The 16,477-nt window shown below is 41.5% G+C and overlaps 1 protein-coding gene across 2 annotated transcripts; it reads left to right on the forward strand.

Annotated features, from left to right (window-relative positions):
* The first annotated feature begins 1,535 nt into the window (after nt 1-1,535).
* SMARCB1 (SWI/SNF related BAF chromatin remodeling complex subunit B1) lies at nt 1,536-14,738 on the forward strand. Of its 2 annotated transcripts, XM_075275855.1 has the most exons (9): nt 1,536-1,655; nt 1,933-2,053; nt 4,251-4,380; nt 5,058-5,195; nt 6,700-6,827; nt 7,945-8,111; nt 8,499-8,689; nt 12,024-12,155; nt 14,604-14,738. In XM_075275855.1, the coding sequence occupies exons 1-9, from the start codon at nt 1,566-1,568 to the stop codon at nt 14,641-14,643; spliced, it is 1,137 nt and encodes a 378-aa protein (XP_075131956.1). In that variant the 5' UTR covers nt 1,536-1,565; the 3' UTR covers nt 14,644-14,738. The 2 variants fall into 2 exon arrangements, with proteins under 2 accessions (XP_075131956.1, XP_075131949.1); XM_075275848.1 differs by having other exon boundaries at nt 12,024-14,738.
* Nucleotides 14,739-16,477: the final 1,739 nt, after the last annotated feature.

Genomic DNA, 16,477 nt, shown 5'->3' on the forward strand with positions numbered 1-16,477 from the left:
TCCCTGGTGCCTGATTCAAAGCTGACCAAGGTGCCATTTTACATGTGGAGAAAATGCAAAAAAAGTTACAGGTGTCAGGGGTTAAAATGTAAATAAAACTATATAAATTTGTTATCCCTTATACCGAAACATAGACAAGTGACATGCCATATTGGATGCAGATTGAACGCCATAAACACAAAGCCTGTAAGAAAGTTGCACAAGTGTACTTTTACTCCAATTCTACCCCATTCTGATTTTTTTCCAGATTCCCAGTACATTATACAGAATAATAAATGGCACCATTATGAAGAACAATTTGTACCACAAACATTAATCCCTCATATGGCTCTGGGAATGGAAAAATAAAAAAAATTATGGGAAGCGGGGGTTAAAAGCGAAAATTGTCACTGGCTGGAAGGGGTCAAAGCGGACTTCTCACCACCTCCATCAGTTCTAGTTCTTAGCATGTGTGAATAGGTTCACTCCACTGATTCCAACACATTTGGTATTTTTTCTCTGGTCCTGACAGTTGGTGTCAGTGCCTGATGCGCTGTTTAAGCACTATACTATCAGAAGGGCAGTGTGTCAGGGGTTGTGATTCAGAGCTCCAGTCAGAGGCAGCCACTGTCATAGGTCAGAATCACACCCCTTGTCTGCTCCTGCCTGACACCGCCCACCTGACAGTACAGAGACTTAGGGTGCATGCACACTACGTAACGCCGGGCATGTATGAGAGCCGTACACGCCGGCGTTACAGCAGGGCTGCCGAACACTTCCCATTCACTTCAATGGGAGCGCTCGTAACAGCGGCGTTTACGAGCGCTCCCATTGAAGTGAATGGAAAGTGTTCGGCAGTCTGCTGTAATGCCGGCGTGTACGGCTCTCATACATGCCCGGCGTTACTCAGTGTGCATGCACCCTTAGGCTGCATTCACACTGAGTAACGCTGGCGTTTTTTGTGCTTATTTTTGCACACAGCGCCGGGCAACGCCACCGCAAAATAGCGCAGCGTTAACGCCGCGTACACGCGGCGTTAATGCGGTGCTACGCGGCGCTATGTGCAAAAATAAGCACAAAAAACGCCAGCGTTACTCAGTGTGAATGCAGCCTAAATAGCTTATCAGGCACCAAAACTAACAGAACTTATTGCTCAGAAATGGTGGGGAGCTAGAGAATCCAACGGTGCCAGACTCAGTGGAGCATTGACTATTAATTGATGTAAAGAGCTGGACTTATTAGAGGTGGTGAAAGGTTCTCTTCGTCGTCATGTTCTGAACTCTGGGGAGCTAGGAATCTGCAGAATACGCTTTTGGGTCTGTTGGAGCAAGCACTGGAGACAAACAACTCCAGAAACAACATAAATAAACCAGGTTATTATTACTAGTCTCTTTCCTCACACTACACGCGCAGCGCGTGAACCACGCCCACCAACGTAAGAGGTCTGGCGTATGACGGAAACCACGCTGCTCTTCTGCGCATGCTTCTTGCTCTTGATCAGCGGCTGCTTCCTTAGCGCAAACGCATTACTTAGTGAACCTAGTGCGCATGCTCGATGAGCCGGGCCAGGCGCTGGAGACGGCAAAATGATCATGGCGCTGAGTAAAACATTCGGCCAAAAGCCGGTGAAATTTCAGCTAGAAGAAGATGGCGAATTTTACATGATCGGCTCCGAGGTACGAGACTGAGAAGTCCGAGTTCAGAGCCCGAGAACACGGCAGCGCTAATCCGTTTAGAGCCGGGTCACAGACAAAGGCTTGGGAGGGGGTGGGGAGCTCCAGACAATAATGTGTAGAGAGGAGCACCAGGAGTTTTATCTACATTATTATCCTGATCCTTGTCCTGTGGTAACCTGTATCTAAATCCTGTCAGTGACTTGACATGAGGTCTAGGAACATCTTCAATGACTTTGCTGTGCATGCTGTGACCCCAGTGATGTCTTTGTGTTTACAGGTGGGGAATTACCTGCGCATGTTCAGGGGTTCGCTGTACAAGAGGTACCCCTCTCTCTGGAGACGCCTGGCTACGGTTGAAGAAAGGAAGAAAATAGTAGCGTCTTCACATGGGAAGAAATGTAAATGTTGATTTTATCATCTTCTTGCTTTACCAGTGTATGTGACAGCCCAGAGCCGGGCAATGTGAAGGATTGTACCTAGCACTGTGATATGGATGCATGGCAAATCGTAGTCACGCAGCATAAGATCATAGCATTGTGATTTTACACCTCAGCCAGTGACAGGCAATGTGATCATGTCATAATCCATGTTACTGCCATCTGGCAATTGTGATAGATCCATGGATCTCTGCAGCCATCCCACTAACCTACTATCATTAGTTACAATTGGCAGTGCAGTATTCGCATTCTAAAGCCCCTTGCAGACAACCGTGTCAATGGTCAGTGTGCTATGTGGGTTTTTTCCTGGATGGCACACTGATCCATTCATTTCTGTGGGCCCATTCACATGTGTGGGCCAACGCTCAACCACAAATGGAACAGGCCCTATTCGTGTCCGATTATGTGGCCTTGCTTCTGCAGCTCCTATTCATTGAATAAATGGGACTGCGGAAGCAGGGGTGACGCACAGATGACATTCACATGAGGGCTGTGCCTTTCATTCACGGCCGGTGGTAATTGCACAGTCGTGTTCAACCAGGCTTAATGTAACACAGCCATAAGTAACCATATATTTGTAGTAAGGTTGGGTAATTAATCGAAAAATAATCTAATTTGAAAGTCCACTCAATTAATAGTCGTGAATTTACATAGGTTATTTCAATTATTTTGCATTCACACCATCCTGTTTTCACACTGCTATTGGCTAAAGAAGATGTCGCTAACTGTACACTATCCAGTCTACATAAGTTATATGTAAATAACCGACTAAAATTCATTGGCATGGTATGGCATGTAAAAAGGGGAGTGTCCTAAAATAATCATTCATGAATTGTAATCATCCAGCCCTAACCTGTAGCCTAATATTTGCTTCCTGACGTGCTCGTCCCTAGTGAACAGTAGGAAGATTCTGGGATATTTGCGAATACAGAAAGGCCAGTGTTTATTACATTGCATTTCTGTGTCATAGCTCTGGTGGATTGGTAGTGATACATATTGTTTGTAAATATCTGTGGAATATGTTTGTGAAATATAAATAACATATCAAGTTGTTTTATGATAAGGTATTGGAGTGCTAGGTGCCCACGAATACCGCTCTTTCACAGGGACACTCTGCTCTCTTTTGCTTTGTGTCCATATATCTGTGGATGTATAGGAGATAATGCTGGGGACCAGATAGTTTATTGTGGTGGCTGATGGAACGCTGTAATACTCGTGTATATTTTGATGTACAGTATTATTCATATCAGAATGAAACATTCCCTTATATTGTGCAAACAGAAATGCAGTAAATGTGACCTCATTTAATTATATACAGTCTTTTATAATATGTCTGAACTGTGTGTGGGGGGGGGGGACTTTTTTAAATTCTATACATATGGATAAGATATAAATATTGCTGTGGCAATGCATACCAAGAAAGGCAAAAGAGTTATACTCACCAGGGTATCTGGTTCATATGTTAAGTAGCAATGGGCCGTTTTATGCATTGTTATCGACTGAGCACATTTTGTCTCCTTGAAATGGGTTAAAACATTTATTTTTTTTGCTCTGACTCCATAACTTAGAGAAGTGCGTGGATTATATACACATATGGATATGAAAGTAGTGCTAGTTTGACGGTGAGGCCTTAGCCTTTTAGTGTAGATTGTGAGCCCCATATAGGGGTCACAATGCACTTTTTTATATTTTTTTTCATTTAAGTATGTCTTTGTAGAATGGGAGGAAATCCACGCAAATACGGGGAGAACATACAAACTCCTTGCAGATGTTGTCCTTGGCAGGATTCAAACCCAGGACTCCAGCGTTGCAAGGCTGCAGTGCTAACCACTGAGCCACCGCTTTGCCCCTGCCTAAAGAGGTTTTGTCACAAAAATATATCCATAGGATAGGGAATAAGTTGCTGATTGGTGTGTGTGGGGAATCTGACTAATGAAAACTCTAGTGATCTTAAGAATGGAAATGCCTTACCCTTGTTATGAATGTAGCATTGGATGCAGAATTTATGTTCCTTCTCTATCCACTTCAGTGGGAGTGGTGCAGATTTCTGAGTGCTATTACCTGTGTAACTCATTTGAAAAAATGTCCACCACTTGATATTGTCGATGTAATCAGTGAAGTTAGTATAACAAGGTCTGTTTTTCGTGTTTTCCTTTAGACCATGGTTACACAACATTAGCTACTAGTGTCACCCTATTGAAAGCTTCGGAAGTTGAAGAGATCCTAGATGGAAACGATGAAAAATACAAAGCTGTTTCTATTAGCACAGAACCTCCAACTTACCTCAGGTAAGCTTGATTTTAGGTAAAATGCGTGTTTTTTTTGCTTGTTTTTTATAGCTAAAACCAGGAGTGGATTGAGCAGAAGTATAAATACTTCCTATATATTTCCCATTCCTTTTGTAGCCATTCTTGGTTTTGGCTCAAAAAAACTGTGCAACATTTGCAACAAAAACTGCTGTGTTTCCGATAAGTGGGGCCTTAACCTAAAAAGTAACTTTCATCAGCTCCAGCAACTTGAGCTTTTTCCAACCTTTAATGGCTGCCACTCTGCTGATTCCAGCACAGTTGGCTTTTTTTTTCTCTAGCCTCCACTGTTCCCAAGCAATCAGTGCAGTTAGTTTTGGTGCTGATAAGCTAACTGTACTCTCTAACGTTCAATCAGTGGTGTCCGATAGGAGCAAGATGGTGTGACTATCAGAGCTCATAATCACATCTGCTTCTGCCTTACACCATCCACTTGATAGTAGATATTCTAGTTAGCATAGCAAGTACCAAAACTAATTGCACTGATTGTTCAAGAATGATGGTGGCTAGAGAAGTGTGAAGGGGCATCTGTTAAAGGAAAAGAGCTTGAGGTGGTGAAAGGTGCTCTTTAAATGAAGATGCAAAGGTTCATTTTTTGGGTGTTTCAGTTCTTTTTGGTTGTACATCACATCTCTGTTTTGTTTTGTTTTTGATTGCAGGGAACAAAAAGCAAAAAGAAACAGTCAGTGGGTTCCAACACTGCCTAATAGCTCTCACCACTTGGATGCTGTGCCCTGTTCTACTACTATTAATAGAAACCGCCTAGGTCGTGACAAGAAAAGGACCTTCCCTCTCTGGTGAGATATCCTTGTTTATTTTGTGTTATTGGTTATGTAGTATCACTGTTGTATTGCACACCTTTTGATACTAAGTTCTTATGCTTACTTACAGATAAGAAAAGATAAAATATGTTATATAATTTCCCAGTTTCCATTGGGAAGACATTGTCTGTCTGATCTTTGTGATTTATTTAGTCAGTCTATGTTAACTAGGACCTCAAAAGAAAAAGATCTAGACATCTTGATATCAGACAGCTGTATAGAGGTATAACCAGGAAGTGATGAATTTTAATCCCACTATATAGAGCGCAGGTAGGACTACATCTGGAATACTGTGTCCAGTTCAGGAGATATCACTTCAGGAAAAGACATAGATAAAATAGAACAGGTGCAAACATGATCTGTTGGAGCATCTGGTGCAAAAAAAACATATCAGGAGAAGTTAAATCACTTCAGGGGACATTTTAACATTACTTTTTTTTTTTCCTGATTTCCCTTGTAACTTGGTCTGATGTGTTAGCCCCAGTTACAAGAGGAATGCAGCCTCCTATACTATACCATAGAACTGATCTGGTTCCTCTACGACCCAGCAGCTCACGCAGTCTGGAAGTTGAGCCACATCATGGTGGCTCTGATAGTGGTTTCTTTTGTTTGTTTTTTCGTACAGTTGTCGGGAAGGCAGGGATGGTGATAAACCATCCCTCACTTCCCTATGGGAGCATGGGAAGAATATGCAAATCTGTCTCCCAAGATGTAAACAGGGAGACAGTGCCTCTGTTATGCTGCCCACTATTGGGAAGCACCCTGAACATCATGCCCGACTTTCCCAGAAGTCTTTACTGCATAATGCGGGGTTATAACCAAATCAATTTCTCAGCTACGGACGGCACCGTTTCTGTCTGGTTAGCAGCGCAGCCTAGAGAGAACTGATTTGGTAGAAGTGAGAGGCTGAGAGACCAGATTATGGGGATAATGTCACTCCTTAGGGAGAGACCACCTTCTCAGGTGTGTGGAGACTTATACAGCCATAGTTGCTGTGGGAGGTCAAGCTGTAGTAATAACTGGCATCACGATTCTGTAGCTGTACAATTTTGTGTAGCTGCTTAACTTTGAAAGCTTACACACACACACACACACACACACACACACACACGTGTTCTTGCAGAGTTAAGCATGGACTATCTGGACATATATATTGACAATGGATAGTCAGGAAATAGTTAAAGAATTTAATCTGTATAGCCTTGAGGGACGAAGAGGAAGGTGGGATATTATTGCAATCGTTCAATATGTTAAAGGTATAAGTAAACTTCAGTACGGGAGAGGTTTTAGTTAAAAAAAAAAACAAAACAAAAAACAAAAAACAAAACCCAAGAACAAGGGGGCACCGTTTGAAATTACTTGAAAGGGAGGACAGAAGCTGTGTCAGGAAATAGATAACATGGTGAAGCTGTCTTTTTGAGTTGTTAGACAATACAAAACAATATATTTCATGTATTTATTTTTTTCCTCGATTTTATAGTTTTGATGATCATGATCCAGCAGTGATTCATGAGAATGCTTCTCAGCCAGAGGTGCTAGTTCCTATCCGATTGGACATGGAAATCGATGGGCAGAAGTTGCGTGATGCCTTCACATGGAACATGAATGGTACTTTCTACTTTAATTTGATCAATATTTTGTGAAATATCTTTTGCAAGCTGTGTCACTACTAGTAGTCTGTCAAAATGTAGACTTTCAACTTATAGGGTATCAAAATTGTTTTAAAGGGGGTGTGCACTCTTCTGCTTGAATTCATAATTTTTGAGATGGATGAGAAAATTGTATTGGTGGTCAGAATGCTAAGACTTGCACCCATTGCTTGAACAATGGGCTCTGAAGATCTTCAATCAGTGCCCATTTGGCTCCAGTAAGTCTTCACTTGAGATTGTTGCTGTTGGGCCATGGACCGTAGCCAATCCACTTTAACAGCTCTGTACTTTTTTTTTTTTTTTTTTTTTTTCTTATGTAGATTGTGAGCCCCATATAGGGATCACAATGTACATTTTTTTCCTATCAGTATGTCTTTGTAGAATGAGAGGAAATCCACACTAACACGAGGAGAACATACAAACTCCTTGCAGATGTTGTTCCTGGCGGGATTCGAACCCAGGACTCCAGCACTGCAAGGCTGCAGAGCTAACCACTGAGCCACTGTGTTGCCCCCAGCTCTGTACTTTTGGTTGTTGTGCCTAGTATTACAGTTTATAGAAATCCAGCCTCATTCAATTGAATTACAGTATCAGCCACAGCCACTATAAAGCAGTGTCTGGTTAAGCAATAAATGGTATAGCATCTTCATTGTGGGGGTGCTGGGAGTTGGATGTTTATGGCCTGTGCAAGTCCTAAAGACCTGTGGAAAAATTGTCAAACACAACAAATGATTGTGCAGTACCTTGCTAGGCAGAGGCCCTGCTTATGCTGGGTTTGAGTAAGACCGTTTGGAAAGTTGAAATATTAAATGCTATACTATTTATTAGAGATGAGCGAGTACTGTTCGGATCAGCCGATCCGAACAGCACGCTCCATAGAAATGAATGGATGCACCTGGTACTTCCACTTTGACGTCGGCCGGCGCTTAACCCCCCGCGTGCCGGCTACGTCCATTCATTTCTATTCGGCTGATCCGAACAGTACTCGCTCATCTCTACTATTTATGCTATAAATATTTAGTTTTTGGTTATTAAGAGAGTTATGACACATTTTTGTTTTCCTCTTTCATCTGCAGAGAAGTTAATGACCCCAGAAATGTTTGCAGAGATTCTCTGTGACGACCTAGACCTCAATCCTCTTGCCTTTGTCCCAGCCATTGCTTCAGCTATCCGCCAGCAAATAGAATCTTATCCTACTGACAGCATTCTGGAAGACCAGTCTGACCAGAGAGTCATCATAAAGGTACATCTGAATTCTGTCTCTACATTGTGCCATAACATATAACAATGGCTTAAATGCATTTTCAGTTGACTCCATTGCATGTTGTTGCAGTGTGTTGCATGGGTTTACTTTTAGTGTAGTTTTAAGCTTGTAAGATGTGTTTGCCTTTTTCAGACAGTTTTTTAATCCTTGGACATTCGTGCAGTTTTCACAGCTGATTTCATTTTTGGATGATGTTTTTGCATGGCACTTCTGGAATATGACTGTTTTCTAACATCAAAAAAGGCTGGCCGTGTGTGTTCCGAATCTGCATAATGTCTCTCTTTGGAGACTTTTGCTGTGTTGGTGAATGAAAGATAGCAGCCTCACTTTGTGGTTTGCGGTTTTTCTCCTTGTGCTCTTCCTCAGCTAAATATCCACGTTGGGAACATTTCCTTGGTTGACCAGTTTGAGTGGGATATGTCGGAAAAAGAGAACTCCCCGGAGAAGTTTGCACTGAAGTTATGTTCAGAGCTTGGCTTGGGTGGCGAGTTTGTTACCACTATTGCATACAGCATCCGTGGGCAGCTCAGCTGGCATCAAAAGACCTATGCATTCAGGTAGGTACTGGTGCAAGTGGTGACAAAATGCATACACAAAGACAATGTGTGGTTTGAAGTGAATATCCAGTTTACTTACATAGAACATATATACACCGCAAATAACACTATATCCCTGACTTAAAGGCGTTTTCCCATGGTGTCAGCTGTCCCTCCTGTCGTTTTTATTAACTAGTTTTTGGGGCTCAGCAACTGAAAACTGTATGCAGAGTGAGGGAAAGAATTTAATCTAGAATGGGAGCAGGAACTGTGACCAGAAAGGAGGTCTGGAACCTAGGCAACTAGCTGTATAAACCCAGTATACCCTAAATAGCTATAGCTGGCAATTGGAGCAAGATAGATAATGTATTGGGTAAAGCGCTTCGGTTAACTTAAGGTACAAGTCTGAATATGATCCTTGAGATGGGAAGGTCCCTATAAGCATGGTTAAACTTTGTCATTCTGTGAAAGTTTCCAATGAAACATACCAATCACTTGGACAATCGGCAATCTCAGGGAAGGCCCAAGCAGCCATTTTTGATGGCAAGTGGCCATGCATTTTGTTTTTTTACACCACATGTTAAATGCATATGTAGCAGAAATGTTCTTTGTAGGATTAGATCACCACCTAAATTGTTTATAAACCATTCTATTTTAGGGATGGTTAGTGACAGTGAATATATCTTTTTTGTGTCTAAGTACAATCTTGCTTCTGCGGAACTCAACTTTTTATTTCATGGAAATGAGCTGTTCGTAGCATTCATCGTAGACCCACAACTGTCAGAGCACCAATTTTTTATTTATTTTTTTTTGGTCACCAGCCACATATGAAATTTACATATGGAATAAAAGCTGAATTGAGTTTTGACACAAGAAAGGTATATTCACCATGTCACTAACCAGCCCTACAACAGCATACAAGTGGTTTAAAAGTAGCTTTGGTGATGGTAAGATTTGCTGCATATTCATTTGTCACCGATTTCACCACAGATTGTACCCCTTTAAATTTGTGAGGGGTAAATCTGCAGCAGATTCTTCCTTTCCATATGGCGCTAACCTTATTGTACTGATTATAACTTTAGAACGTTGAAAGCCTTAAGTACAGATAGCAATTTCAGCACAAACAGTATGTTCTCAGATGATACAGTATTTGTGGTTGGCTCATTTTGTTTTGTACGCCTCAGATGCTGTTTGTTTGCATATTCTGAAAATGTGAATCAATGTTCTTGTATCACTGTCAAGTTGGAATGCAAATGAATCCCTTTTACCCTCCCTTAAACTCTACACAAAATACATTTCACTTGGGATGCCTTCCAGGAGAAACTAGTGATAAGATTTAAGCTCACCCAGCTTAAATTTTATCTTGGATGACTACCAGGGTCATAGATTTCTTACAATTTTTTTTTTCATTACTTGTGAACATTTGTCAGTCTCAGCATAAAACATAGGTGGTAACACCTTGTGGCTAAAATAATTGCACATGTGGATGGAATTTTCTACTTTTATTAAAAGTGCATATCATAGCTTCTTGAAGGTCACTGGTATTTAAATGGGTTTTTTCAGGCAAAAAATATTTTGTTTTTAAATTATCTTGGGTTAATAAGCTTATTAATGGGTTAATATGTACACTCCTATACCTTTTTAGCCATGTTTTGAGTGATTTCTGTGTGTCCCTTGGAGCTCCTGGCATCTTCTGTATTTGTTTTCATAGTTCAGCTTCCTGCTATGTAACTTCCCTACTAACCCCTCTCACCTTACTCCAACCCCCTCCTTTCTCTGCTCCCCCTATACACCCCCTCCCTGTTTTTCTAGCTATCCCACCTACTAGCCCTTTCTTACCTACTCAGCCCAACCTCCGACCCCATTATTTACTTACCTCTCTTCCTTCCAGGCTTCTTTCTGTGAGACGGCCCCTCCTTCTTTACTGATTCTGCCAGAACAAAAGTTGCCCTGTTCTCTACAGCGATGATCCACCTCTATTGAGCAGGCGTGGAAGCTGAGCAGTAGAGGTGGATTATCGGCAACCGTGCACAGAGCAGCGCTTGGAGAAACGGCAGCAGTCAGAAAAGGAGGAGGAACCGTCCCACTGGAAGAAGCCTGGAAGGTAAGTATGATGGCGTGGATAGGGAAGGGGAGAGTAGTAGTGTCGATCCGTTTCCTGAAACGGATCGGCACCGGATAATCAGAAAATGGGTAATATGATTGATTATACTTTTTTTTTTTTTTTTTTTTTTTTTTCTATTACGTTATTTAGAAAGTAGGCAGGGGAGGGTGTTTAGATTGGTGTAGGGATTTCCGTTTATCCTAGACAAACCCTTTAAGCAACAAAAATCCTTATGAAAATTTATAGCTATGTAATCACATACTTTGGAGATATTTCCGATATTTCATCATCTTTGTTATATTAAAAATTATATGTTGCCTCTCCTTAAATGTCTGTCTTATTAAATGTAAATTCCTAATGGGTTAACAATTCTGGAACATTTATCCATTTAATAAGCAGGCAGTGTGATATTAATCTGTAATTACTCCTGGGAATGTAGGACTAAATCGGCATCTGGGTATTTCCATTCCCCTTGTGAAGTGAAGGAGGCTAGTTTCAAGAGAGGTATCAATAGACCTGACTTCAAAGGTAGCCATGGTCATCCTAGTGTGGTTTTTGATCTGGATGTTCTAACCACAGATACATCTACACACAACAAATCACTCCAGGCAGTAGGTTTCTGCCTGTTGTCCAATTCCTTTGTCACCTGAGCCTATCTGTCTTATCTTCACTTTCTGTCCCCCCAGATTTTTCAGTGCTAACTCTTGTCAGTATTAGGTCCTGTGTGCAACATTATCGGTCATTCAGCTATTGCGTATTACTTGTATAGAAAGTGGTGTCGCCCATTAACATCTAGGGTGGAAAAGTCTTCAAAGCATGCATTGTAAATTTCCATAGAAAACAGCACTGTGATGCAATGTATTTTATTGCTATTAGAGAATTGTTGTGCAAGTGGAGTAACATTAGGACCCTTTTGGTGAATCTTTCTTATATACGTATATATGTTATACGATAGGGAATTGCAAGCGCAACAGTTCTTCAGAGTGGTGTATGTGAGATCTGAATTGGGATAAGAAGAACATGTTTTGGGAGCTGCGGCATATGCAGTTCTTCATTGTATTATTGATTTTGTGGGGAAAAAAGACCTAACACCGTAGCAAAGTACTACAGTTACAATATGTTCAAAGAAAAGTTGGTCACTTATTGAACGCCATTGCCACTGAATCAATGATTTCTACCTTTAGTTGACGCTGTACTGTTATGCAGCTGTGTCCTCTATTTGTCCCTTAACATTTTAATACCTTATTTCAGTGAAAACCCCTTGCCAACAGTGGAGATCGCCATCCGAAATACAGGTGATGCAGACCAATGGTGTCCTCTTCTGGAGACCCTCACAGACGCAGAAATGGAAAAGAAGATCCGTGACCAGGACAGGAACACCAGGTGCCACCGTCGTTTCATACGCTTTTCCTTCCGGGCTTCTCGCCGGGGTAGAATATAGACAACAATGTGGCACTTCCTCGGAGCGTCCGCGAGGAAGACTTTTCAGCTTTTGCGCACCAGCCTATGAAGTGATGTGTGTCTATCCGTGTCTGTGCTGTCGTGCTTCAGCCAGTGGAGCTGCTCTTTTAATCATTATCGCACTTTGCAAGTGTCGTGTTGGTATTTCATTTGACTTTAGCTGGTGGGATTGGACATTTCTCCCAGTGCTCGCCATTAGCTTAGTAGCACCATTTGTGCCCAATTCCCCTTATTAGAAAAGTATTTCTGTATAAATGCTAATCCCGGTACTTGGCCCTGAGGCTTAATGCACTTATAATTGATTTCCAACTTCTAGCACCTTTGTCTCACATTGAGATAGTCAATCACCCTCTTGCCTCATAACTTTTTTTTTTTTGACCCCTTAGCGGGACTTACAATATACAAGATATTGTAGGTTCCTCTAGCAAGAGTACATCTGTGTAACTAAAGAGTGCCCACAACAGAATCTTTTAACGTTCTCTAGTGTATCTCATTTCTGTTGATCAGGCTTTAGTATTCTTTATATTGATAGATGATACTTAAAACTGGTGCCAAAAATATGCTTGTGAAATGTCGTTCTAGATATAGCTTTGCTGCTTCAAATGCTAACCATAATCCTTTAACTTCTGCTAGTTCCTGTAGAGTATAAGTCTACTGGTGCATGCTGGGTTAATGGAACATGAATCGCCACTGGTTATATTACAGGTGGTGGCTTTATGAAGTACTTATGTGCAGTATTAAGACTTGTATTTTTACTTTTCCGTGTATAGCAGTGTAGTGACAGTATTAATGTTTTCATGGAAGGTTAGGAGCTGTGTTTCAGAAAGGTTGGCTCACGCTGGGCATAGGTCAGAATATAAACGGTACACGATCAGTACTGGAGAACTCCGGTTGGGTTCTTTGTGGACTTCATAGCAGATATTTCTATAAAGCATTGCGATACTCCTCTTGCAGTTAAAGGGCTTATGGACACTAATGTCTGTAGTATTGTCCACTTTGTGGTATAAGCTGGAATTATATGAATACCCGGCTTGCTGGTATTGTTTATCGTCCCTGAGACTTGTGAATGCACAAGTGTAGCTTTTAGTCTTGGTTTTCAGTAATTGAGGACATTCGGATCCATATTACCCGATCTGGTTCTTATAGGTTCCGTATGAATGTTTTAGTGCAATACCTTCTTCTATATACTGCAGCATGTGCCTTTTGTAGGAAGTGTATGTGCTTTTAGGTGGTTGCCTCAATAACGGTGGTAGTAAGAGCTGTTACAAGCACAAGAGGTGTAGGACAAGCTTCCTAGTAGCTTTATTGAAATATCACAGAAAAGGCTGTGAATGTACTAACATTTTGAGTCTTTACACAAATGCCTTAGCTGCCCCAGGCAAGGAGAGTTTTCGATTTGGCACTTTACTTAGAAGAAGAAAAGGGAACTTTTGGGACTGTTATTGCTTTATTGTCCCCAATGCTATATTTGTACACAGATGGCAATTTTGTCCATCTATAAATATGTTCCAGGTTCTCTCTTTAAACACTAGGCCATTTTCATAGCATTGTAACACTCAGCACTTTTGTGGTGTGTCATAGTGGTAAAATACACTGCCATATTAGAATTAGTCAGGCTTAGTTCACGTTGCGCAGAAACTGGCAGAAATTGGTGGAGAGAATAGTCCTGCATAGAGGACATCTGGTGGACCTGATTATAGTTAATAGTCTGTCGGTGGCCACTATTTTAGAGTTCCAGCTGTTTGTCATTTGTGTCCCCCCCCCCCCCCCCCTTCCCGAGAGCCCGTCGCAGATGTGAACCTAGCCAGAAACTAGCAAATTTAATAAAGTAGTGCAATACTTTGCAGTAGCTGTCACTTGTATGACTATTAAATCCTAGTACAGTTGCTTCTAACAAAAGCTTATTGTTTGGCCTTGATGTATTCCATCAGCACATACCAGTTCTCACAGTAGTAGACTGTGAGATTACAAACATATAATTCCCATCAACTTGGTCTAAACCGGAATTGTCTTAAGAGTTTTATTTGGCTTCGGGCATGTAGATGTGTATACAATGGACTTTGCAGTTGGCATTTCCAGTTTTGAAGCGGTGCCACCGCATTACATTTTATGCCTTTTGTATAGTATGACTTAGCAGCAATGCTCTTTAGATGAAGGATTATTTCAGGATGCAGGAGTTGGTTTTATGTTGGTTTGTTAGCGTGTCTGGAAGGGTTAGAAAGATCTTTAGTACAGAATTGTTTTTCAAGTGGCCAGTGTGAAGCTAAAACCCCCCCATGAACATAACATGATCCTCTGCCTTAGTGTTAAGAATACACCTACAACCTCCTTATCATTTACCTTGCCCCTCTTCTCTTTTCCTCCCTATAGGCGTATGAGACGTCTTGCCAACACTGCACCGGCCTGGTAAACAGTCCCCTCCCGACGAAAATCGCGGTTCACATCCTGGAGATGGAACCTCGCCCCATAAATAAACAAAAAAGTAACCATTAAAAAAAGAGAAAATTGTTTAAAAAAAAAAACAAATCTAAGACTAAAGAGTTGTGGAGGAGAGGAGGGTTACCTTAGCACCTCTTGAGCCCAAATCAGAAGGTGCAGGGGACCCACACATTCCACTTTCAAAGCAGCTGGGTGCTGCCTAGTTTGACTCCCTCATCCTTTCCTTCCATGTACAGAGTGTGAAGCTTTAGTGTTACCTGACTACCGGAAGACCTGAGACAGATGTCCCAAGCCCTCCTTTATACCTGTGTACGTGATATGTAAAGCTTTTTTGTGTTCTATTTTTAATTTGTATAGGTGCATCACGCACTTGTAGAGAACTTTTTAAATAAACATAATGCTCAATATTTTGCATTGAGGGTTTTGCCTTATTTGCTTTTTTCCTTCAATTTCTTCATGTGCCAACTGGGCAAGTTTGTTTTGGGTAAAGTCTTAAGATGAGTCGATTTTGTCTGCCAATAACCTCTTCCTTTTAAGTGCCTTACTGTTTAGTTAAGTCAGCGCTGTAAGATACTGCGTGCACAGAAGCAATGTTATACAGCTGGAACCCAACACTGTATGCTGGTCAGAGAGACGCCCTAGATGCCATGATCAAAGGTGGTTACTATGGAAAACATTTGCATTATCCATTTGCATACAATTCTGAATTATCAAAATGTTTATGCTATACGTGAGTGATGTATATTAAAAAAATGCACAACTTTTTTTTTTTTTTTTTTTCTCCTCCTGCAAAAAATAAAAGGAGTAAAAAAGTTGTATATGCCAGAAAATTGTAGCAACAAAGATTACAGTTTACCCTGCAAAAAAAGAGCTCTCAGGCCGAGGCCCCACATTGCAGAACCTCGGCTTTTCTTGTTGTAGATTTTGGTTTGGTTTTTTGAGACAAAGCCAGGAGTGGATTGAGCAGATGGGAGAAGTATAAGTGATGCCTTTATATTCCCTATTCCTTTTGTAGCTATTCTTGGCTTTGGTTGAAAAAAAAAAAAAAAAAACCACAGTAAAATCTACAACAACAAAAAAACTAGATTTCCACAGGGTGGGACCTCAACATCAAACAGTTTCTACAAAAAAAAATTATGGTTGTCGGAATATGGTGTTCATAGGCAAATTCTTTTTTACAAAAAGACATTTGGCCCAAATCTACTGTTATGGCTACAATTGGTTACTGTCTTAAATCTGGTCTATTTAGTTTGGTCTACCGTATATACTCGAGTATAAGCCGAGGCCCCTAATTTTACCACAAAAAAAATTGGGAAAACTTATTGACTCGAATATAAGCCGAAGGGGGGAAATGCAGCAGCTACTGGAAAATTTCAAAAATTAAAATGGTCGGAGTTTTTTTCATCAGATCGGGCACATGCAGTTTTATATACTGCTGGAAAGCTGACCGTGCGCTGAATTCGGCGCACTGTCGGCTTTCCGGATCTGTGCCCGGTGTAAAGCGCTATTGGTCTCGGTACCGTAGCGCTTTACAGTCAGAAGGGCGTTTCTGACACTTAGCCAGGGACGCCCTTCTGCCCAGCAGCGCCTATCGCGCTGTACAGAGTGAGCGCGGAGAAACACCCCCTCCCTCTGCTCACTATGCTCACTTATAGACGAGTATTATCAGGAGCGGGAGGGGGGAGTTACTCCCCGCTCCACAGTACAGCGCGATAGGCGCTGCTGGGCAGAAGGGCGTCCCTGGCTAAGTGTCAGAAATGCCCTTCTGACTGTAAAGCGCTACGGTACCGGGACCGATAGCGCTT

This window comes from Leptodactylus fuscus, chromosome 1, assembly GCF_031893055.1.
Source record: "Leptodactylus fuscus isolate aLepFus1 chromosome 1, aLepFus1.hap2, whole genome shotgun sequence".
Classification (NCBI taxonomy): domain Eukaryota; kingdom Metazoa; phylum Chordata; class Amphibia; order Anura; family Leptodactylidae; genus Leptodactylus; species Leptodactylus fuscus.